The sequence below is a fragment of the Marmota marmota genome, unplaced genomic scaffold (assembly GCF_001458135.2).
Source record: "Marmota marmota marmota unplaced genomic scaffold, marMar, whole genome shotgun sequence".
NCBI classification, from domain to species: Eukaryota; Metazoa; Chordata; class Mammalia; order Rodentia; family Sciuridae; genus Marmota; species Marmota marmota.
This window is the reverse complement of record NW_026000153.1, coordinates 22409416-22434724: the sequence shown is the minus strand read 5'-3', so window position 1 is coordinate 22434724 and position 25309 is coordinate 22409416. Positions and strand designations below refer to the sequence as shown.

The following is a 25309-nucleotide window of genomic DNA, read 5'->3' as shown; positions in this document are numbered from 1 at the left end:
CCTATAAAAAAAAAAAAAAAAAAAAAAAGAATATTTGTGTTCCTTTTATTGACCCCAGTTGTTGTTACAGTATTTGAAGGTGGGTCCTTTGGGAAGTGATTAGGTCATGAGGGTGGAGCCTTCACAAATGGGATTAGTGCCCTTTTAGCAAAGAGACCACAGAGAGCTGCCTCACCCCATCCCCCATGTGAGGACAAAGCCAGAAGCACCATCTATGGACCAGAGGTGGGCCCTCACCAGGTACAGAATCTGCCTTGACCTCGAACCTTTAGCTTCTGGAACTCCAGAAATAGATTGCTACCATTTCTAAGCCACTCAGGCTATTATTATTATTATTATTATTTTTGTAGCAGCTTTACTGCTTGCATTACCTCAGAATATAACTCTAAGAAGTATGTTAACAAATAATGGCTACTCTTTTTTGGAAAGCTTCAGAATTCTGTGTTCTAGGAATCTTTCGGACATGGACATGATCTTTCTTATTAAATTCAGTTACCGTGTGCGCCAGCTTCTGTGAATTGTTCAGGGGTGATCATGGACCTGCCTCACAGAGATGCCATCCTCTGTTCTAGGTGGACAGAAAAAGTCATGCAGGCTGAGTTGTCCGAGCACCCATGGTCAGAGCTGTGGGAATAGCTCAGGAAGTTCCATGGAAAAAGTGATGCCAGTTAGGTGGGTGTGGGAGGCCAGGTAGGACTTCTTGCCTATGCAGAGAGGTGTGGCTCAGAGGCAGCTGGCCCCAGATGAGTTAGGGGACACCCTGGGTTTTGACTGTGCCTACACATGGAAGGGAGCCTTGTGCAGATAGAGACTTTGGGCTTTTACATGGTGCCAGGGTATAAGGGCTGGAGTCTTCTGAGGTAATGCAAGCAGTAAAGCTGAGGTCGTGCTTACCTCTGAGAAAGCAGGGGATCCAACATCACTGCCTCGGCTCAGAGGTGTAGGCGTCCATCCCTCATAGTACCCGTAACTCGGATCTGCCACTCTTAACAGGCTGCAAACAGAATCTCGGTTCTTCAGGAAGGTGCCTCACTGCCCCGTGGTTTTTCCTCCCAACCCTTGCCCTTTTCCCTCCATAACTGCAAACCATCAGTTAGTAGTGGTGGGTGCTTTGTTGGATTGGCAGTGGTCCCTGCCTCAGCAGGAAGCCCAGGAGGCCTGAGTGGACAGCTCTGCTTCATGGATCAGGGGTCCCAGTCCCTGCCACCAAGGTACTGGGGCAGCAAGAGAAAGAGGAGTTGTGCATGGTCTAAGCCGCATGGGCACAGGGCAGTGTGCCATCCAGGACTGTGATCTGTGCTTGACTTTTAGCCCCCAGGGTACTTCTATTGAGCAAGTGTGATCCTGGTTTATGATGATACTTAGGATGACTGCTGTGGTTTGAACAGGGTTTGCCCCCTCAGACTCATGGTGGAGTTAAACCTCCATTGTGAGCTACTGAGAGGATTGAAACTTAATCCAATGGTAGTGTTTAGAGGTAAGGCCTTTGGAATTCTAGAGTATTAGGATTAAAAAGGTCATCAGGGTAGAGCCCTGTGATGGTATGAATACTGGTGACTTTTTAAGAAGAGAGAGGCCAGAGGACACACATGCACATACCCATCCCCCCCCCCACCCACACACACACACACACACTCCTTGTGATGCCCTACACTGTCTTTACTCTCAAGACAGGCATCTCCAGATGTGACCTCTCCACCTTGGACCAGAGCTATCAGTGGAAATAAATTTCTTTTTCGCTTATCTAGTCTGTGGTATTGTATGAATAGAAACAGAAAATAGACTAACATGATGACCAAGGCCCAGAAGGGCTCAGCGTATAGTGGGCATGGTGTGGTCCTACATGGGAAGTGCATTGGCAGAGGTATTTGCAGGCCCCTGTGGCACCGAAGAGGGTGGTTGGTTCTAGGGTGATGAGCCAAGCAGGGTGAGGAAACATAGAATGGGCCTTTCTTTGGTTGTTTACAGGTCTCTCTGCTCTTGGGCTGATGGCGCCTGTGATACAGTCTAGTTTCGAGGGTGTTGTCCATCTCAGCACAGTTTAGCAAGTGCACAGGGATTGTAAATTGTATGACGAATTTGGGCACATAAACTCCTGGCTCATGGAACCACTCTTCTCTGGCAAATCCACGTGAGATGGCTCCGGATGTTATTTCCAAACATCTTCCCACAGCAATTAGCATGGTCAGCCTCACCCTGAGGCCAACTCCAGCCCGACCCCTACCAGAACTCCCTCTGATTTCCCTGAAAAGGCTTGCATTGTTGATTCTGCCCAGCTCAGCCCTCCTTATCAGATTTGTCCAGTCCCAGAAGGACATATGACAGAACCTTCCAGAATCACAAGCAGGGAGAGAAGGCACCCAGGCCAAATTCCGTCTGATAACTCCTGGCCTGATGGTGGTTATCCACTGCAAAGCAGTGTGTCCCTCTTTCTGAATTTTGCTCGCTATACCCAGCATGCCGCCCTCTCAGCCGCCTCCACACATTCTTTAATCCTGGATTTTGACCGAAATCCTTCCTGTTTTCTAAATCTGCGGCTATAAAGAAGTTCTGGACCCCTCCCAGCTGTTTCTCAGAGGTCCGGGTTGTTCGGGTTTGAGAGTCCATGTGCCGGGGACGTCTGGGTCATGTTAATTGATTTTACAGGCAATTTTGATTTTTAAAACTTACTGAGTAGTGTAGCTAAGCTGATAAAGCCAAGTTTTTGTTTTGCAGTGCTGTAAGTTGGATTCTTCTGGAGTCATGGGGCTGTTGCTTTCCCTAGTTACTCAGGGTAGTGTGATGTTGCTGTCTGCTCAAGGGTTGCCTGGGCCACTACCTGGGGAAAGACTGAGTGCAGCTTCCGAATGCACAACTTTGCAGCCAGGAGGGGACAGTGCTCATCTTACTGGGCTCACATGGGCCCCATCAGCCCTGGGAAGCCCTGCTAACAAACGTTAAGGACCTTGTTCCAGAGGATGGGTCTGAGGTTTGCTCTCTGGGACCAGTCAGGTGTCCTCTGGCTGGGTTGAGAGTGTGTGGGCAGGTCCCCCTTGCCCTTGATCATCCCCACAGGTGGCTTCTTGTGGCCAGCATGTGGCAGCAGCTGAGGTGCTCCATTTTGGGCACCTGCACACAGATGGATCCCTGCCACCAAGGTACTGAGGCAGCAAGAGACAGAGGAGTTGTGGATGGTCCAAGCCACATGGGAGGGTGGCAGCTGAACCCCTTGAGTGGACACCCCTTGACCCTGTCTGGTGTGTGGTGTTTATGTAGTGATGAGCAATGCCTGATGCTGATCTGATGTCCATCCAGGCTGATCTGCCCACGCAAGGTGGTGTGGGGGAGGGGAGGCTTGTATTCCTGTTCTGCAAACATGTGTTTGAAGTAGACATGAGCTAATAGTTTCCTACTAAGTTAGACTTAGGTTCTTTGAAGGACTGGTACTTGCTTTCTTTCCTTTCTTTTTGATGTGTTTCTTGTTTGTCTAAAATGGACACAACATTTTCTTTTGCTGCTTTGGGATGGGGACCCTTTGAACAGGCAGCCCATGAATTTAGAGATGTGGCCCTAAGAGGCAAAGCCACAGACAGTGGAGGGGACCCTTGTGGGCCACCCTGTCTCTGAGTTCATCCTCCAGACTGTGACGTGGACAGTAAGGCATGGCTGGTCCCACTCCCTGGCTGTTAGAAGTAGGATGTGAATCAAGGGGCATAAAAGTGCTGTGTCAACTCGGTAATGCTTTGTAAACATTAGTCAGTGTACAACTATCTCAGTGACCTGTTAGTGAAGATTAAAGCTGCATTTGTCTGTTTATTTATTTACTTATTTATTTTTGAGAGGTTCAGAAGTTGAGCCCGAGATCCCCTGAGTCACAGAGACATGAGTTCACCTCTCGGCTCTGCTCCAGGCTCTCCACGCCTTGGGTTTTCTCATCCACCGCACAAGTGCAGAAACTGAAGCCTGTCAAGGGCTTGCTGGCAGCGTTGCCTTCATGTGTAAGAATTTAGAACTGTGGGACATGGTTAGAATCCCTTGATGGGTTCACAGTGATTTGGGGAAAAGAAAATCATCAACATATGGAATCAATCAAAAAGAAAGGGCAAGACTGAATTTCTAGAAATAAAACTTCCAGTGTTCTGGGGAACGTTGTCTCTTAAAGGACATCTCAGTGTTCTTGGGAAGGTCTGGCATGAGTGAGAATGGCAAATCAATTCTGTTCTAGGGATGGTCCCTATGACATCATTGGTGAGGGTGACTGTCTCATGCAGCTTGTGCCAGGGGAGAGAGGGACACACGTGACTTGTGGGGGTTTGGCTGAAATAGAAACACCCTGAGCCCTGTCCCCCAACCTAGGAAATGGTGCTGTGAGATGCCATCAGACTCAGCCAAGAGTGTTAGGGTTTCCTGTACCCCAAACTGATGTTCCACAAAGGTGTTGGTGAACAGAGAATTTGTGAGTAGTGACCACATTGGTTGGTTGGTTGGTTGGTTGATAGATTTTGGTTAATGCCCCCTAATAGCTCATCCCATGGCAGAATCACCTGGATCTGCATGGCCTGGCGTATGGAACCTTCTCTCTCCTGGTCACTTCAGATTTTAACAGGAAATCATTCTAGCTGTCCTGCTTTGGCAGCATGCTAAGGAAAACCCTTCTACCCTGACTTACCTGTAGAAGGGCACCAGCAGACTGTGGGGTGCTGCTTTTTGACTTGAAGTTGACCAGAGTCACTATGGGTTAGAGGTGCAGGGCTAGTGGGTGGGGTGCTGCAGGTAGGAGTCACTGTGGGTGCAGACAGGAGCATAGCAGTGGGGATTGGTCCCTCCAGAAGAAGTTGAGGCTCTGTATGGATGCATCCTATTTCTGTTCCTCAGTGTTGTATCATTATAATTTGTGGGTTGAGCAGAGAATCTCTAGGATCTTCTCCTTTTCTCAATATACTGTAAAGAAAATCATCAAAAATCAGAGACAATTTCATAGTTTTCTTTACTTATTATTTACATATGTCATTTGCATATTTGGTCTCTGTGTGTAACATGCTACCTGGAGTCAACAGGTATGTCCTTTTACATATGTGATGTAGGAAGTCCTGAGAAGAGGGATGTGAGAGGTTTTAGTAGAAGTGCTCCTTCTCTCTCTGGCTTATTTTGGGAAGCAGCGGAGCTTGGAGGAGGTGAGCGTGGACTGTCCTGCTGGGGTTCCTGGGACACAGATGCTTGAGAAGCAGAGGGTGACTCACGGGCCCATTTATAACTTGGTAAATATGTGTAGAGCCTTGTATAAAAGATTCTGACAACCTCGTCAGACCACAGCCCGGATTCCCAAGGTCCGTGGAGACATTTTGAAGAATAGCAGTTCCAAGACAACATATAACAATGTCAGGCCTCTGGAGCCAGACAGATCTGATGGCAACTGCTACGGTGGGAGCCAGGATTCTTAAATATGACTTTGGAAACCCCCGTGAGAAGAGGGCTGACGTGCGGTCTGCAGACCCTCAGCTGTGGAGGGAATGTGCAAGCAGACAGGATCTGCAAGCTGTCGGGTCCAGGAAAACCCATGAAAAATGACCACAGCACCCCGTCCAGGTTCTGGAGAATAAGCTGGGCTGGATGAGGAACCTGTGGAAATGTTGGTAGTGGGGCCTTGAACATTATCGGCTCTTGCACTTGAAATGTCTCAGCTCTTCACTTTTGTAAGTTCTTGGATGAAAAATGGCGTCTCCTTTTTATTATATTTTTCATCTACCTGGTTATTAAATTAGGGTGATGTCTATGACATTTCTGTTTGTTGAGAAAACTAGCCTTTCAAATCTTCGCTTGTTTAAAAATTAGATTACTTTCTTCTTGGTTTCTAAGACTTCATTATATTAGGAATAGTAAATCTTTTAAAAATATTAAATTAGGCAAAACCTTTGCCAATTTCTGAGGATTTCTGAGCTCCAAAAAAATTAACATTTCTTATCTTTTCACCATATGTATTACAAACATTCCACTCAGGTTTTTTTTGGTCTCATTTAGTTCATTGTATGTTTTACAAAGTTTGTTTCCTACTGTAATAGAATGTTGTATCATTTAACCTTGACTATTGGAAGTATTTTCACATATTAAATCTTTAAAGATTGTGATTTTTAATTGCAACCAATTATTTTATTTGTAGATTCTTTATTTTCTTTTTATAGTATAGGTAATATATATTTTTTCATGGCAGAAAGGAGCCTTTGCTATCACTCAGATCTATTGTTAATTATAGAAAGAGATATGGTACCAGTGAGCACTGACGGTCTGGGACCTTGATCTTCAGGAGTGGACTTCAGCTTTTCAGGTCCTTGGGTCCCCGGATGGCAGCTCTTCATCTTGGCGTAGCTCTTGGCAGATGTGTGCTTCATTGGCTTAGCAAATGTGGAACTTGGTCATCACCCCGGGCACAAAAAAAGCCTTTGACTACAGGATAATGAGATGTTTAAATCCAACACTGTGAAGTGTGTGCTGCCCCTGGAAACCCTGATCTGGTGGCTGATTCCTGCTTCTTAAATCATACACCCTCAGGTCTGCCTCCCATGGCAGGTGACTGCCACACTGTGCTTCCGTTTGCTGTTTGTACAATGGGTTAGAATGTGCTTTTCTTTCTGGTCACTGTGGGAACACGTGGCACAAGATATGTAAAGACCATGGAATGGCTTAAATGGCCCTGTGGCAACCAAACTCATGGAGCTGCATGGATTGGAGCCCCCAACCCAGCAGGTTTCCCTTTACTGGGAGGTACAGAAGCTGCGGGCCCTGGGCAGTAGACTGGGCTCCAGCTCTGCAACATGAATTCTGCAGGTTCCCCATTGAGGGGTCCAGCTCCACATTAGAGCTGCACATTCAGCATCCAGAGGCAGAGACACTTTACTTTAACTGCATCTCTCGCAGGAGTTGGGGAGATCTTCTCCAGAAGCCTCTGGGAGAATTTACTTACCTTTTTGGGAGTCAGATTAGGGTCTTTCCCACTATTCCAAGAGATATAGGTAAAGAGAATGAATGAGGTTGTCATTGCTGATGTGAACTAGCCTTCCTCACGCTGGGGTCTCAGCCCTCAGCTAAACTCTTAGAAAACTCCAAAGAGCTTGGTTTAATGGAAATGGAACTGATGAACAGTTAAAATACTTAAATCATGTAAAAGAAACAGTAATGAATATTTTATCTTAATATAAATTATATTTGTAATGAAAAATGACTATTTTTCAAAACAACAGAATGAGCAAAGGGCATTGTGGATTTGTGTGTGTGTGTGTGTGTGTGTGTGTGTGTGTGATTCTGTTATACAGTATTAATAAAGAGGCTGAGCCCTCTTTCCTGCTTCTACATTCAGTCTTTTAACATATTGTTTGGCTTTAAGTATTGGAGAAAGTTCATCCCTGTACAGATATGTAGTTGGGAAAGGAAGCATTTTAATAGCTTTTTCTGATTGTGTATATGGTCTGTTTTGATTGTATATCAAAACTTAGCTGAAAGTTTCTTGAAGTTTATTTTTTTTCCTTACTGGTTTATTAGAATCCACTGGCCTCTGGTGCACATTGATGATACCTAGCAGGGATGATCTTGCATCGATCACTTGGAAATTACTAGCCCTCTGACTTATGCAGACTTCCAAATGTTGAGACACTTGTTATATAATTTCAAGAAAGCATCCACATTTATTAATATCACTGGGGATTTTATCATAAAAACTCTAGGAATTTTCAAGCTTCCTGGTTTGGTATACAGATCTTCCAAAACTGAGTTTCCACTTGAAATCTCAAAATTTTGCCACTGGAGTATTGTGACTGGCTCACATTTTTCATTTGACAAGCACTCACTTCTGAATAATCATGTTTTTTTTGTCTGCCAGGAATTCTTGCAAATAAAAAAAAAAGGCATTTTCTGAGAAAGTGGCTAGTTTAGCTGACAACTCAGTTGTTGTCTAAATCCTCTTCCTGGATGCTGAGAAGTGCTTTCTGGAGACCTTCCTCATTGATCTGGCAGAGTAGTGAAAAGGCTCAGATTTCATCAAATTCAGGTATCCAGATTTAGTGAAATTAGAAATTTTAAGGATACTCTTAAAGTGAAAATGGCATGTCTTTTACATGGTGAGTGCACAGCAGTGGAGAGTAAAATGGCCAGTAGTGCACCTTGCTCTTGCCTACGTGTCTGTGAAGGTACCAGCAATTTTATTTGCCCTGTTACCCAAAGAGAAAAGGCAGAAACATCTTAGTATATAACTGTGAAAATAGTTTCTACCTCATCAGCCCCTGACAGGTCTTGGGCACCTCAGAGTCCTCAGAGCTCCTATGAGAACCACTGGCCTAGATCTGGCAGGATGTAACCCTTCATCTAAGGTGATCTTTCTGTGACTCACACAGGGTTGGTGGAAAAAGGCTAGACTAAATAAAACTCTGTGAGTGAGGAGGAATGGGGCAGTGAGTGCACAGTGGCCAGTATATCACACATCAGAGAAGTAAAAAAAACTTTTTCTAAAATCTTCTGTTACATAGCAAATGCATAATGGTTTTCAAGAGATGCTGGGTGTTTCTTTGAGCATATCATCTCTCTGGATGGGTAGGGAGTGACAGAGGTTCCTGGGCCCACTGGGAAACGTGGCTCACTCAGCATGGGACTAGTGAACAATGGAAGAGAAGGTGCCAGGTTGTTACGGAGGCAGCTAGGGCTCTCATGGAAGGAGAGCTCCAGGTACCATGATTACAAGGTCTCATGAAGGTTGCATGGAGAGTGAGGTCTGTGGTGGCTGAAATAACGTCCAGGAGACCCTTGAGCTTGGCACTGGGCAGAAGGTTATAGATTTTCAGATGCTCAGCATCTAGAAGCCAGAGAGATTGTTAATGGAGAGACTGCCACAAGGAGGAGGAGGAGGAGGAGGAGTTATAGAAGGGAATTAAGCTATTTAAATGGAATCTGCAGGACTCTGAATGGCTAATAATAGTACTGACAAGGCACCCTGCCAATACTCTTCTACACATTTTACATGTACTGACTTTAGCTGGTCCTCTCCATAACCATCTTATAGATGAAGCTGAACCCCAGAGTGTGAGGAACTCTGTCCTTAAACTTGGGAGAAGATTTGATGATTTCAACAGAAAAAAGTTGATTAAGACTCTGAGAGAGCAAAAGGGAATGAGTAATGGGCACCCCTTTTTCAGGAATTTGGGACTCACGTGGCTGGGCAGTTCTGGCTCTGGTTCTCTTGAGAGGTGTTTCATCTGCCCCTTGACCAAGTCTGGAGCCTCCATGCTTCCGCGGTGAGCACTCCTATGGCTGGTAGGCTGGGGCTGGCTACGTGCTGGCTGTTGGTGAGAGGTATCAGTTCCTCTCCATGTGGGCCTCTTCTTAGGGCTTCTTGAGTGTCCTCACTACATGGTGTCTGGCTCTGCCAGGGCAGAGGCTGTGATGCCTTTTGGCCTGAGAAGTCACAACTTCCTCCTGTGCCATCTGCATTGTCACACAGACCAGCAATGATTCATTGTGCCAGGGGCACCTGGGTTATTGAGGCTGTCTCAAAGGCTGACCGCTACCGCTACGTGGTGTTGTGGTCTAGTCATGTGCTGCTGGGCCAGTGTGTGTGTGTGTGTGTGTGTGTGTGTGTGTGTGTTTGTGCATGCGCACATGCAGGAAATTTCTTTACCTGCATCTCTGCTGATTCTCACTTACCCAGAGTCCTGAGGTCTCACCTGCCTTCTCCTTACCTCAGTCCTCCCTGCCTTCTTCTGGCTGGTTTCTGTTTGCACTTTTAATTTTGCATGAAAGGCCCCTTGTTTGCAATGGAAGTCTGTCTTAGTTAGAAAATATCTAGTCCCCTTTGCTTGTTGTGTCCATTAGAAGATGAAGAATACATATTTGTTTTGGTTAATACTTTCACAAACCTTGGAGGCATAGAAGGACAGTTCCAAAAATAGATCTTGTAAAGATAACAACCTGACCAATGACTAATGAAGTTCACTCACTGCCAGCCCTGGGCAAGCAACTTCTCTGTCTTCTCCTTCTTCAACCCTACATGAACCTTTATGATTTCAGTATTTTATAGTTGTCAGAGTGGCAAGATAGAGAGTCAAGAATTTCCTAAGCTTCCAGGTACTTCAAAGCTCCAAACTGGGATTTTGGGGCTTGTCTTCCTGACCTCTGAAGACTTGTTGTTTAGGCTCCATTTACTTCCATGTATGAACTTTGCAGTTTCAAAGTAGGGTCCTGTGAAGGATTCCATTTGACACCGTGATAGCTCTGTGAGAGGAAGCAGAGGCTCAGAGAGGTCCTGGGACTTGCTCAGGTCAACCCAGCTGATGGGGACAGAGTCCGGATAAGATGGATAAGATGGGGGCAGCTGTGCTGGGATGGCTCACACATCCACTTCATTTCCGAGTGTCTCCCTGTCCTGCTGCCTCTGCCAAGGCAGCCTGCTCCTAGCCCCTGTGGAGCTGCTCCCTCCGGCTTTTATGCCTCAGCAGCCCAGCTGCAGCCTCTGGGCGGGAGGGCCTGTGAAATCCGCATTGGTTCCAGCCCTACATCTGCATTGTTAGGGCCTCCCATGACACAGGCCTCACTCCCTTCACACAATGGCCCCTGTTGAAGGATTCCCCTGTAGGAATTTAGACATGAATTTATTCTGACAGTCCTTCTTAGGTTGTCCGGAAGTGGAAGCAGTGTGGAATCCAAATGCGTGACTTTCTCACTCATGTAAAGGCTCCAATCTGAATGCTTGGGGGGGCGTTTTTGAGTTTCTTTTCTTTTATTCAGAGATCAGCGATCATTTCTAGGCATGCGTGAATGCTTTTTATTGCTCAAATTCTCTGCCTTTCTTCTGGAGGGATCTAACTTGGCTGAACACACCCCTTGAAAATACAATATGCTTGTAACTCTGCTCAAGAAGTTTCTGCTTGGGCCATTTAGCTGTTGCTAGCAGACAGGCGTTGTAACCTGGTTCTTTCTGTTTGATTTTGGTGCTGGGGACTGCATTCAGGACCTTGTGAATGCTAAGCATGCAGTCTGCCACTGAGCCACACCGCCATGCTCATCACTCAGTTTTTACATGCAACTTCCTCACCAGTCTCTGTCTAAATTCTGCCATGGGTCCTACGTGCACAAGCTCCCTGGGAGAGGCTGCTCAGAAGTCTTTTGTGCTGGACTTTTTCCAGGAGTGAGAGAATTTGGAGAATTAGAAAGTTATCGCTGCTCCGACTGCTTAACACACTCACATTCTTTTTATTTTATTTTATTTTTCCTCCAGCCTGCAAGTATTCCTGCCACAAGAAATGTGAAGCCCAGGTAAGCATTCCATGACTTTCCCATGGGACTTTTGGTGGTAGAGCTGGCCTTCACTGAATGATAGGCAGAGAAGGGGGGCGCCTCTTTGGACCATGGCCATAGAAATGAAACTCACGAGCAAAGAGAGATGGCTTGTGAATACTTCTGGATGGGGTGTATGCATTTCATCTCCAGAATAAACTGAAGAGCTTTGAAATCCACGTTTTGAGTCCTAGAAAATAATTCTTAAGAATTTGATTTCAGATAAGAATTCGGTGATTTTTCTCCTGCCGTGCCACCAGCTCCTTTTCAGTGACAAATGATCCCTATGTTGGCAGGAGGCTTCCTGGGGCAGTGAGCGGGTGGGAATAGACAAGGCTCAGAGTCTACATGTAGTCTTAAAGACTTTTCTGACTCTTTTTGAGGGTGGTTTTGCACAGGTTGGTTTTGTTTTTCAGTCTCCATGAAAACGTGGTAACCATGGAGTAGGAGGTACTTATACTGAGCTTTCATGTCTCTGTAGAGGTTTAATTGCTGAGTGACTGCAGGAAACCTGGCTGTGTCTGGTCACAGTTGGTTCTGTGATGAGAAGTGAATGAAGGTGGCCTGAAAATGGGGGACACTGAGGAAGGAGCTTGTGGTTTTATCCTGTGTCATAAGCTGACACCTCCAGATTTCCTAGATGTGCTGTACATCTCAAATGCGGTCTCTGTTGACTGTCAAGCCCCACCTTTGGGGGTGTTGGGGGTCCTGGAAGGCTGCCTCGTGGCTACAGATCAAGGGAAATAGGGCTTTATTTTATTTTTTGTTTTTAGAACCAGGGGTTGAACCCAGGGGCTCTTAACCAATGGGCCACCTCCCCAGCCCTGTTTTTATTTTTTATTTTGAGACAGTATCTTGCTAAGTTGCTTAAGACCTCACTAAGTTGCTGAGGCTGGTTTTGTACTTGAAATCTTCCTGCCTCAGTCTCCTAAGTCATTGGGACTACAGGTATGTGCCACTGTGCCTGGTGAAATAGGATTTTACGGTCTTGGGATTTTGCTGCTCTTGTGGACCTCATGGGTCACCTGTTCTAGAGAATTCCTACCCTGTCCCAATGTCCCAACTGAAGGCTATGAATGAAGCTGACTTCAGGATACCACGAACTAGTTCTTACGTGCATTCTCTCCATGTGAGGACCAGAGGGCTAGTTTCCTCTACCCTGTCTACCATACTCACACACAAACAGCCACATGTACATTTATATACTCACACATGCACAAACACGTTTGTGGTTACATGCACAAACACACACGTGCACACTAAACTATGCATATCGGCATGTGCATCTATCCACACAAGTTGGAAGAACTAGACTGGTCTAGTACTATTTCGAAAGATAAATGACTTCTTTTTTTTTTTTTTTCAGAGAGAGAGAGAGATTTTTTAATATTTATTTTTCAGTTTTTTCGGCGGACACAACATCTTTTATTTGTATGTGGTGCTGAGGATGGAATCCGGACCGCACGCATGCATGCCAGGCAAGCGCATTACCGCTTGAGCCACATCCCCGGCCCCAAAATGACTTCTTTTAAAATGCTTCTTTATGCAGAGTTTTGGCCACTTCAGAAGAAGAGAGGGTGGCTGAGTGCTATGGTACACTTCTCACTCAGCCACAGACCAGCAGCTCCTCTGTCCTTCTCTTCGATTCTTCTTCCCAGAGGTCACATGGGTGCTTTCCCCGCCTCATGGGGGCACAGGGAGCAGTTCTGCTCTCTCTTTCCGCCCTGGTCTGGAGAAGGCTTCCCCTTTCCAGCCAGGGTGAGCATTTCACGTTCACACACACTGGTCGATTTCTGACCATGGTTTATTGTAGGTCTTTTTGCCTACAGACAGGCTTCATTCGGGGGTACTGCACCCCTTCAGTCTAACGGATCGTGTCGCAGCAGTGCTTTTGAATGCAGTGGTAAGTGGGGGGGCATCCCACCCATGGGGTATATCTCAGACTTGGAGAGGTTCCCTTCCCCTCAGATGACTTAAACTTGCCCCTCACCTCTGGGGTTTCCTTTGTGGTGACATCTGTCCTTGTAACTTGTGTCTTGTCACCAAGGGAGAAGGGGTGAGCTATTTGTTCTGTCACCGCCACCTTCATCTGACTTTCTTATTGGCTGGCTACCCTGACTGGGGCTGCAGAAATGAACTTACAACTGTTTCTTCCATTTCTGACTGTTTAATAGGTTGAATTCGTGGGTTCAAAGAATATTCCAACAGCCTTAGCTATCACTGATTATGACATTTCTAACCGCAGCAATTGGCAGCTTTCGGAGAGATGGATAAACCTTTATTCCTATCAAATTCCGGTAGGGGGGAAATGTATCCATATCTTTTTTTTTTTTTTTTTTGGATAATACAGCTTTGAACAGCAGGAGAGAATGCCACCAGAGGTAACAAAGCACTTTCTCATTCCAAAAAATATAATGCCATCTTTGTTGGGGATACGAGGGCTGTAAATTTCTCAGTGGCTCCTGCAGAGCTCAGCGTCTGGGGAAGCAGCTTGGTCTTCCAGGAACTAGAATGTGGTGTTCCCCATGTTATTACACTTAGTTTTTGGATCTTTGATTACTGTATGTATACACATTATATTAGTGTTTTCTGGGTCCTTGATTACTGTGTGTATATAAATTGCATTTGGGTAGATTTTTGTGTGTGTATAAATCATGTTTGGGTTTTGGGCTTGTCATTTCTATGGGTACATGTATTGTGGTACAGGCTTCTTGAACTCAGATTGTCCTCAGATATTTTGGGAGATTGTGAAGTTTTGATTGAGAATGTGGGCTTGGGTCTGACCTCTTACTGATGGGGTGAGGGTCTGTGCTCTATACTTCTGCCTGCCTTGAGTGGTCCTGAGGCTCAGGGTTCAGCATGTTCCCTGGAATGTGAGGTTGGTGTGTGGTGGAACTGACTGCCATGGTCATTGATATGTGCCATCACTGCCACTGTCACCGGCTCTAGTACAGGCCTGTGGTGCCCCACTAGCACTGAGGACATAGATTGCCCTGCAGAGGTGGTGACCAAGTCATGAGTGGGAGGCTCAGCAGGGAGACTGAGCCATAGCTGGAACTCTTAGAAGGATTGAGGTTACTCACTTCCTGAGCCAAGGGAAAGTGTGTCCCTTAGGCCAGGACATAAGGTTCAGTGAGCAGATGGAGGCAGAAACTGGAACTTACATCCCCTACAGAACTTTTGGCTGAAATCAGTTTCCGAATGTCTATGTCCCTCCCTTTCTTATGCTGAAACCTAATCCCCCAAGTGGTGGTATGAAGAGGTGGGGCCTCCAGAGGTGATTAGGTGGGTGGAGCCCTCATGAATGGAATTAGTTCCCTTATAAAAGAGGCTGCAGAGTTCTTGCCCTTTCGACCATGTGACACACATTGAGAATGTGCCATCTATGAACTTGAAAGCAGGTCCTCACCTGACACCAAATCTGCAGACTCCTTGATCATGGAAGTCCCAGAGTCTGCAACAGTAAGCAGTAAATTCCTGTTGTTCAAGTGCCCAGTCTATGGCATTTTGTGAAAGCAACCCCAGTGCACTAGAATAGGCCCTGATCCTCAGTTTCTTTATATGTAAAATAGGTGAATAGTACTTCCCTATAATACACATAAAATAATTAGCTGTCGATCATGATAATATTAGCTATATAAATCCTAGAGTCGTCAACTCATCTATGTAACATCACTTGATCATTTGAATCTTAAAGGTTTTTCTTCCTGAGATTTGATACTTGTTCATTTGAGCCTTTTGAATTATTTGAGTCTCATGACCTTTTTTTTTTTCTTGCTGTCAGTTGACTCATTTGCACGAGTAATAAAGGAAGTAGGAGCGATACAGCAATTTTAGGAAGGCAGATGTTGGTAAGAGAGAAGGCAGAAGAGGTGCTGGGGGCTGTCCCCATGATGTGAAGAGGATGGGGTTCTGTGGACATGACATGGAGATCCCATCTTTGCACCCTATGAATGTCTGGGGCATTGGCTTCTATCTCCCACACCATGACTCTTCTGCTCCTTAGAGGTGTACTTTGTTTAGGGGATTAAGTGTAATCCTAAATCATCAGAGCTTATTCAGACCTTCAGATGACTGCTTTGTCAATTTAAGACCCTCACAGGAGGCCGTACACAAGAATTCACAGAGCTGGAGAGTGCACATGGAACAGTGTGAGGTCCTTGTACCCAGAACCTGCTTTAGTTCAGGAATTAGGCCCAGTCTCCAGCCATCTGGGGCCTCAGCTACCTGGCCCAGCCTCAGCTTTTGCTGCCTGACTTTGTGCATTTTATATTGGTGACGCCATTTCTGAGATGCTCAGCCCTCTCCAGAGACCCTGGGCAAAGACATCTCACTCCTCTTCCTTAGCTCTTTATCAAGTGTTCCTTGTCCTGTGCTGTGTGTTTCTGAGTCTCATGTTCCTTTCACCTGGGATTTCTGAGGCATGTACAAGAAGGAGGCTGGGGTGAGCTGTTGCTTTGCTGAGTGTTGCACTTCTGGCCCTTCTGTACCCCGTTATATATGTCCAGATCCACCATCCCTAGGTCCCAGAGCTTCAATCTATAGAATGCCACTTGCCAGGCTCTGTTTTGCTCAGTGCTAGGTCCTGAGGATCTGGAGGTAGGCCTTGTGGGGCTGCCATCTCCTAGCGCACTGCATCAGGCTGGAGAGCCACATGCAATTGTGAAGGAGCCAACTGGACACTCAGGGATGCGCCATTTCAGATCAGCATGTGCACCTTGCCATCCCCAAGGGGAGTTAAGTGGTAGGCTTTGTTTATAGGGCTCCCGAATCTTTCCCTAGGAACAAAAGATCCAGTTTTACTGACTTGATAACGAAAAAGGAGGGACTGAGAACATTTTTCATGAAAATAGCAAGGCTGTTTCCCCATGAGCACAGAGCTCGTGTTGTTTGTATTTATCACTTTCCCAGCCCCCATTATGCCTTTTGTGACTTTGGGTGACATAACCTCCCTGAGGCTCAGCCTGTTCATCTGAAGGTGGGATGGGCAATCAATTCAGCAGGATGCTTTAGGGGAACAGGAGGTTTGCGTCTGATGTTCGTCCTGTGATTGGCTTGTAATGTGTGCTTGGAGACATAAGTCGGCTAGGCCAGCTGAGAGGTGGCAGCTGTGTGCTGAGCATTAGAGATATGTCTGTCATTTCCTCACACATAGTCTTCTGAAAGGTCCTTTTCCGGACCATCTTGAAGGTGACAGCCAGGACTGAAAAGTTGTATTTCCCCCTGAGGGCCAGGGAGGGCCCTGCCAGAGCACATGGCCCTAGGACAGACCATGCTGCCACCTCAGCAAATGTTTACCTGGCCTCCACCTTCCTGGCTCCCCACTGTGTGGCACAGGTGGAAGTGGTTAATTTTTAAGCCACCAATTCAACAAACATTTCCTGGGTGCTGCTCTAAGCAGGACACTGAGCTGGGCCAGAGTAGCTCACTGTCCATGGGAGCTTCTGGTTGTAGCCCTTAGGACCAAGTGTGAATCTAATTCTGCCAGAGGATGGTGATCTCCACCTTTGCCAAAAGTGTGTGTCGTGTGCTTACATGTTTTAATGTTTGGCAGCTGACTTTTAAGATTGTTTTTAAAATTAATTGAGGTTATGTTAGAGCAATTGCAGGTTAAGAGCCAACTTCAGGGGAAGGTACAGAGAGCTCTTCTGTTCTTTTCTGTGCACAGCCTCTCCCACGTCCCAACATCCCCATTTGTTACAATTGATGAACCTATATTGATACATCATTATCCAAAGCTGGGAGTTTACTTAAGGGTTACTCTGGGTGTTGTTTTTCTGTGGGTTTGGACAAATGCATAATAAAATGTATCCACCTCAGTGTATCATATAGAACAGTTTGAGCTAAAACCCCTCTGTGCTCTGCCTCATCACTCCTTCTTGACCCCAGCCTCTGGCAATCACTGATCTTTTTAATGTTTCTGTTATTTGGCCTTTTCCAGAATGTAGATGAAATTATACAACAACATGGAATCCTTTCAGATTGGCTTCTTTCACTTGGTAATATGCATTTAACTTTCCTTAAATGATCTCATTTCTTTCTTAAATAGCTCATTTTTTTAGCACTTAATAATATTCTGTTTTCTGAAGGTACCACTGTTTGTTTATCCATTTACTTATTGATAGACATTGCTCTTATTCCAAATCTTATCTTTGCAAATTTTTGCTGGTGTCAGAAGAACCATTAAGCACCTTTAAATGTTCTTTTGGGAGGCACTTTTGTTCCTCTTCCCATAAGATTCCTTTCTGGGTAGGCTGCCTGACTGATCTTTGATCCATTTGATTAGAAGAAAAACCACTCTACCCATTTTACTTCATTAAAGGTATGTTTATACCTCTGGCTGAGTTCCTAATGGGGACCATTCTTCCATGTGGGAATTCCCACCACGGGAAGCCTTCTCCTGTGCTCCGGGTTCACTCAGGAGTGTTGCTTTTTATATACACATAAGCAATTATCCTTTGATTAAGAATTAATGTTTTTAAGTGCAAAGTCTGAGTCCCCAACAGCAGCATTGACTGTGTGTGACATTGGGAGTTTCCTTGGACTATGAGGTGACCAGCAGGACTGCACCACTGTTAGCTAAAGAAGCACAGGCACCCAGTGACACCAGCCACAGGCTGCTCTGGGCCTTGCTCCATCAGGGACTGCTTCTTGCACAGTCTTGGTGTGGGATCTTTGGTGGAACCCAGCTGGTACTGCAGAAGCCACTGCATTCATCGTCATGGGAGAGACCGAGGGTTTTGAAGCCAGTTGTGACATGTGGCCAGACTGGCAGGACCACGTTGGCTTGTCTGGTTAAGAGTGTAAGTTTCACCTGATGATGACAGATTTGCTCTTTAGTGTGGCTTAAGTTTAAGCTGTGTTTGTGCAGGATTTACCAGCCCTGCCCCAACAAAATGGAATTACAGTCATGCACCACATAATGTCATTTTGGTCAATAAAGGACCACATCCATGACGGTGGTCCCTTGAGATTATGCCACCAAGTGAGGTTGTAGCCGTCTCAGTTGTATAAGCACACTTTTTGGTTTTCACACAATGATGAAACCACTTGACGTTGCATATCCCGGTGGTGAATCGATGCATGACTGTATAATGCAAATATTCTTTTGAGATAACGCATTTGTCTTAAATAAATACTGTAGTTTAAAAATCTGTCTGCTTGTTTTCTCTAAATTGTCAGTTGTCCTTCTGTATTGGGTTACAGCAAATAAAGGAGGCCTCCACACATCCCTGAAATGAATCCACACCTATTTGCCACTTCATTGGGCGGTATGGCAGTAACCTATTTGTCAGCAATGATCTGTTTAATAGGCAGGAGTCCAGAAGTTGTGGCAGGTGGTGAAGGTGGGCCCCAGTGTTTGCATGTGTCTCAGGCCAGACGCATGTGCTTCAAAGACTCTGTTTGTAAAGTGAGGGTGCCTTGTCATGGCACTGTGATGGGTCACATAGGAGGATGGGAAGCCATCAGTGAGCACAGGATATAGCTGCTAGTGTGTTTTGTTTGAGCTTGAATTACTTGGGGACTTACTTTTGCCCTTGATCCCTGTGGCTGCAGACAAATTCTCACCTGAGGAAGAAGATTACTTGCAGACCCACATTGCTTGAACAATAATTCCAGCAAGTGTATTTGTTGGCTGAAGTCTTCTACCTTTGCCCCTGCCATAACGCGTTGATGGGATGTCAGCCTGCAGGGGCTCAGTAATGGGAGTAGATGTATTCTGACCTTCGCAGCCAGGTTGTGATGAGAGAGTAAGGACACTGGAGAATGCGAGGCCTTGAAAATCGAAACAAATGCCATCCTTACAATGAGAATAACAGGTGTGTGAGTGTTTGCTTTGGTGGGATCAGATAGAGCAGTTTGGGAGGTGTAGCTATCAGAAGCAGCCCCTAAAATTTTGAGGAACTGTAAAAGGGCAGGGAGTAGATAACAGACATGGGTCTGAATTCTGACTGCCTTGTTTTAGCCTTGTGACCTGAGGCTTGGTATCTTCCTCTGGAAATTAGGGATGAAGCCCCTACCTGGGGGACTTCTGAAAGCAGAATTCAGCTGCTCTGGAAGCACAGGACCTGGGGGGTTTTGCAAGGAGCTCTGTCTCATTTTGAGGACTTTACTTTGCTTCATTGATCTTGAGTCACTGAAGGTGTCCACAGTTTCAGTTTCTAGGGACCATTATTTTTGTAGTTCTAGGAAATTCTGAGAGACTGTTTCATAAAATGTTGCCAATCACTGCCATTAGTCAGTATGTATTTTATTTATTAACTGTTAAAGGACAGGAAATGATGGTGCAATGCTCAATTTCCAGAGAATGGGGTCTTTCAAGCAAATCTCATCTAATCAACTGTGTCCATGCCTCTGACTCAGCCTAGCCCAACCTGAAAGGGGTTCCTCTGGCTTCTGGCAGAACAATGGGTTCATGGTATCTTTACACTGGCACCAGAGGATCTCGTGTCAATGCCACCTTGGCTCTGGCAACTTGGGCCTCCCACCAGGGTGGCTCCAAGACCTTGTACCTGGCTGCTTTGTGAAATCCCTCCTAGCCGCTCTGTGGCTGCCTAATTGGCTGGCTCTACATCCTTTACCTGGCCACCTCTGTGGCCTCTGACCTGCCTGCTTCCCACCTGGGAAGTTCCCCTTCTCCTTGCCTTTCCCCAGCATCCTGCCTTTATACCCCCTCTACTCAGCCCTAGCTTGCTCGGGAGGACCTCCTAGGTCCTGATCCACTGATGCTGCAGCTAGAGTCACTGTGCCCAGTGAATAGCAGTACTTTGCGTGCCTCCACCTGCGTGGTCTGTGGTTCCTGCTGTGATTTCCTGCAGATCCCCCTGCCTGTCTACAGAGGATTGTGTGTTATGTTCCGGGCCATGTGTGCTGTGTGTGCATGGACTTCTCCACCCCTCCTCGCTCCTCTTTTACTGGGAGTGTTGCAGTGATAGCACCTGCTTCTTTCTCAAGCACATCCTGGCCAGTGGTGTGCAGGTGAATTATACTTGCCAGGGTTACAGCAGTCTGATGTGTATTGTGGCTGGTTTCCCTGGTGAAAATAAACCCCTGTGGCTCCTTCCATGCTATGAATGTGATGTTATCAGTTTGGAAAAGTCACATTTGGCTCCACATCCTTTCCCATCACCTCTGGTCACAGAGCAGCATCTCTCCTTCCACATACTTGACCCTAGACTGTCTTTCTTCTGCTGTTGATGGCCATCTGTGGGAGCCCCTGTCTTCTTTTTGGAAGAACCCTCACTCTGCATTCCCCCTTTTGAGCTAATGCTCTGGTCACCTCTTTTTCTGGGATATACTTTGTTTCCTTACTGCCTCTTTTTTTTTGACCACTATTCACGTTTTGAATTTCAGAACCTATCAATCAGTGCCTTCCCATGGTTCTGCTGGCACCTACTTCTCCAGATTCACAGGTGTCTTTCCTGCCCCTGAATCCCAGAGCCTTGTCCTCACTCCCAAGGCGCCTCATGCTCCTTCTCTTCCCCGACCCCTCTGTTCTCTCTGCAAGTTACAAGTTCATTTGTCATGGTACGCTCAGCTGCACTTGCCTTGTCTCCAGTTGAGGATTCTGTCCTTCCTGCTTCCCCCAGCTCCCAGTCCTGGCTCAGCTGGGATACGTGCAGTCAGGAAGCCATGGAGATGCCCATTCTGCTTGGATGTTTTGGACATTGTGGAGAGTGCTGCAGCTTTAAGCAACCAGTTAGATTTTCATCCTCTGTTTTCCAGTGTTGATATCATCTGTTCTGGTGTCCAGCAGTGTGATCTCCATGGAAGCACGTCTTAGGTATGTCCTTGGCCGTCCTGGGGATAAGGCTGCATTCTGTGTCTAAGCAGAGACTCCCCATGGGATCCTGGCCCCCCCCCCCCCCCCGTCACCTTCCACTGCCGTTCCTCTGTGTCTTCAGAGCACTGAGTTCATGCAGGAAGAGATGCTCTGAGAATCTGATGCTGATCTTTCATCGTCCCTATCTGGGTAGGACATTTTCATGGATAGGAGGAGGCCTCTGCTGGTCTTGACCTGAGGGCTCACAGACTTCCAGACACTCACTTTGCCTGTGGCAGCTCTCCCCCATGCACTGCCTCCTGTGTTGTTAGCAGGTGAATCTCTGGACAGCCATGCTCTCTGGGTCCATAGGGTGAGCATTGAGTTCCTGACTGTGGATGTTCTACATTGTGGTCTCTGGTGTCCTTGTGTGTGCCTGGGGTTGTTTGTCTGTGTCTGTGTCTGCATCTCATCTCAGTCTCTTGAATCACTTCATGTTCAGTGCAGAGAAGAGTGTTTCTGATCAAGCTGATGGCTTTATCCTTGTCTGGTAGTGTCTGGAGGCTAGCTCTCCTCTCAGAGACCCGTTTCTTCCTCCTTGAGCCATTTTTTGAGCAGCAGGGCCAAAACACATAACTAAGCATCCAAGTACTCACTTTCCAGTTTTAACTGATGAATACAATTTGTATTTCACCAAGCTTTACCACCCTCCATCCCACTTTCTGTAAAGCTGTTAATTTTAGGCAGGGATTCAGGAAGTGTCCACCCCCATTTTCTGCTGAGCATAGAAATAGCTCAGGAGAAATAGCCCGCCTCCCAGGAGCAGCTGGCAGAATTCACTTTTGTGTGTTTTCCGGCATTTTGAATCTTGCCCTTTCGTGCACTGCATATCTGTGTATAACGCAACTGCCGATTTCCCCAGAACTTTCCGAAATGGGCAGGCTTCTCTCTGTTCTTGATGGAAACCTTCTGGATGGAGTCCTGTGGAAGGGTCTGGGCTGTTAGCCCTCCCTTGTTACTGGAAACTTTCTCCTGCTCAGGAGGGTCTGTAGAAAAATAAACACATAGCAGTCTCTTTTGCGGGGAGGGGGAAGGAGGCCATAATAGAAGGTCTGAATGAATAAACATTGTGCCCTAAGAAATTCTGATCTCAGAATCTTGATCTAAAACCTTTGTCTTTTGGGAGATTTCTGTCTTTTACATTTAAAAAGCAATTGGTGAGGGAAGAGGCTTTGACTGGTCCTTAGGATGCTCCTTAGAAATCTTAGCTCTGCTCAGGGAGGGCCAAGGATGGACTGATCTAAGTAATATTTCCATGAATGGGTAGAAGAAGTAGCTTTGTGGGTGTTTAAAGGTGGACCTGTTAGGACTGGCCTGCCAATCAGAATGGGCAGAGGCAGGGCTTATGGGTAATCCTTAGGTAAATAGTTTGGGATCCTGAATAGAGAGTGGGTGGTGCCATTAGAAGGGTGGTATGAACCTGAGTGGAGGTTTAGCTTCAGATGGTGAGTCTTATGGAATATGTTCATAAGGACATTCAGAATTAGCTAGTTAGCAATAGATAGCCTAATGCTTAAATAAAAATATTTTTGAGAGTTGATGATAAATTGTGATCTATTAAGTTTTCTAATTTTTTTCCTTTCTTATTGACCTTCCCTGGAGCAAAGGACAGTTGGTAGAGACTAAATTATTCATTTTATTATTCTTAGATACTTCTGATCAAGTGTCTCTGAGGGAAATTTCTTTCATTAGTCCCTTATACAGAATTTACCATTTTCTTCTTGAATAACCTGTATTTTGGTATCTTTTCTTCTTCATTAAACTGAATTCTTAAAGACAACTATTTATTCTTCCATCTTCCAGTGTCTTGAGGTGTGATGTTCCATTAGTCATTGTGAGTGAATGAGTTCATGAATGAATGAATAGCTAGGAGGTTGCGACCACTGACCTGAAAAGAGTTTGGAGAAGGAGCAGCTTATTCTTTTTATTTTTTTGCAATCCTGGGATTAAATTCAGGGCCTCATGCATGCCAGGCAAGTGCTCTACCACTGAGTCACATCCCAGGCCCTTTATAAAAATTTTTATTTCGAAACAGGTCTCACTGTGTTGCCTGAGCTAGCCTCAAACTCTTGATCCTCCTGCTTCAGCCTCCAGAGTAGCTGGGATTGCAGGCATGCACTACCATGCCAGTCTCTAGCTCATTCATTTTGCTGTTCCTTTACTAGTAACCACTGAGCATTGATGGTAAGAAGGTCACCTTCCCTCTGGAAGCACCATTTTATTTATGAGATCCTACAGTCCCCTCCCTGGAGATGTGCATTTTCTCTGTACTATCATTAGCAAAAGGACAGTGGAAATTAGGGCTGATCAGAGGAGGCTATTACTGGGTTCCGGTGGAATCTCAGATCCTGCATGGCCTCTGGGGAAGCAGGAGATGGCAGCATCAGCTTATTGAACCACCTGTGGACTGGGGGGGCCACTCTCTCCTGCTTGGGAGCTGCATGACCTTTTTGACATGAAGTTGGAAGTGTACATGGCAGTAGATGTCATGCAGACCACTCACTTTCAAGGCCTCTAGAAACAAGGCTATATTTTAAAGTTGTTGTCTCACTGGACCTTTTCTTTGGGAAAAGAATGACCGTATTAGAAAAGTCACGGGGTGGGGGGTCATGGCATTTCTGTGCACTTCTCTTAAAGGAAGAACAACTGCACATGCTTCCTTTGACTTGGAACTGGAAGGCAGCCCATTCTTGTCTTCCTCTTGATTGGCTCACCCTGAGCACCATGATTATTTATTTAGTCCTTCTCTGCAGGAGGGGTCACATCTGGGCTTGCGAAATGCACAAGGGAGAACGTCCACATCCCTATCTCCTATCTGCAGAGATGTCCTACCAATACTTGCTGTCATGTAGGGTGTGAGCGTGTGTGCTACAACCAGGGAGGTTTCAAAAATTACCTTATTGAAAGGTGCTAAAAAAGATGAGGCATGTGCATGCATCATCCTGCTATTAGTAACAGGGAGGGACCCTGGAAGTGGGAGAGTGGAGGAACGCTCAGGATTGACCTCAGGATAAGGTCACAAATGCGCTCATGTCTGTTTCTGTCGATGGGCACTGGATTGGTGGATGTCTTTTGCCCCCCTTGTAGACCTTTCCGCGTGGCCACCCTGGCTTCCTTTCAGTATGGTGATTGGGTCCAAGAGTGGATTCTTGAGGCAAAGGTGGCAGCCACAGCCCTGTGAAGCCCAGCTTCAGAAGTTCTGCCTTATTCCATTGATTCTAACAGGTCACAAGGCAAATCTAGGACAAGCCCAGAATCAAGAGAATGGGGTGGACTCTACCTCTTGATTGGAAATGGCAATTACTATGCAGAGACCCTGTATGGTGCCACCATTATTGAAAACACAATCTACTGAAATCTTAGAAAGGTTGGAAATAGAGTTTAGAGTTAATAAGGTGTAGAGTTAATCATCAATCTTTTCAAATTAGTTGAAATGTAAGTTACTTACCAGTGTCATGATGTATTTTATAAGTAATTGCAAATTGCATGTGACATATTTTTAGGTTTATTAAGATATAGCTGATAAGGAGGGACAGTGAGTTTTGACATTGCCTTTTCCTTGTGAAAATGGATCTAGTCGTTTTAATCCAGTTATATTTGATCCTTGGCATTTATTTTATTTTATTTTTAGTACCAGGGATTGAACCCAGGAATGCTTAACCACTGAGCCACATCCTCCGCCCTTTTTTTAATTTTTTTTTTTAGAGAGAGAGAATTTTTAATATTTATTTTTTAGTTATTGGTGGACACAACATCTTTGTATGTAGTGCTGAGGATCGAACCCGGGCTGCACGCATGCCAGGCGAGCGCACTACCGCTTGACATCCTCTGCCCTTTTTATTTTTTATTTTGAGATAGGGTCTTGCTAAGTTACTTAGGACCTCACTAAGTTGCTGAAGCTGGCTTTGATTTTGCAATCCTCCTGCCTCATCCTCCAGTGTTATTGGGATTACAGGTATATACTACCCTGCCTAATAATCATTGACATTTTAAATGAGCTAAACACCAAAAGAAAACAGAAAAACCCTACCACATTTTTTTTTTTTTGTATTGGGGATTGAACATACCAAGAGTTTTGCACATTAGGCGAGTTGTCTACGCCTGAGCCAAATCTGTAGTCCTTTAAGGTTTTTTTGAGACAGAGTCTTGATAAATTGCCCAGGCTGGCCTCAAAAACTTGTGATCCTCCTGCCT

General features: G+C 45.7%; 1 protein-coding gene across 5 annotated transcripts in view; it reads left to right on the top strand.

Moving 5' to 3' along the window:
• Tns3 (tensin 3) overlaps positions 1-25309 on the top strand; it is a 266521-nt gene that overhangs the window by 55857 nt on the left and 185355 nt on the right. For 2 of the 5 annotated variants that reach the window (XM_015490306.2, XM_015490302.2), the window contains exon 3: positions 11234-11271. The exons of 2 other annotated variants lie outside the window; for them this stretch is intronic. Coding sequence is in view for 1 of the 3 variants with exons in the window: in XM_015490302.2 (XP_015345788.1) it covers positions 11234-11271 (38 nt within the window). In the remaining 2 variants the exon portion in view is untranslated. Of the gene's footprint in view, positions 1-11233; positions 11272-12939; positions 13196-25309 lie in introns of those variants that run through there. One more of the 5 variants, XM_048786579.1, reaches the window with a different exon arrangement.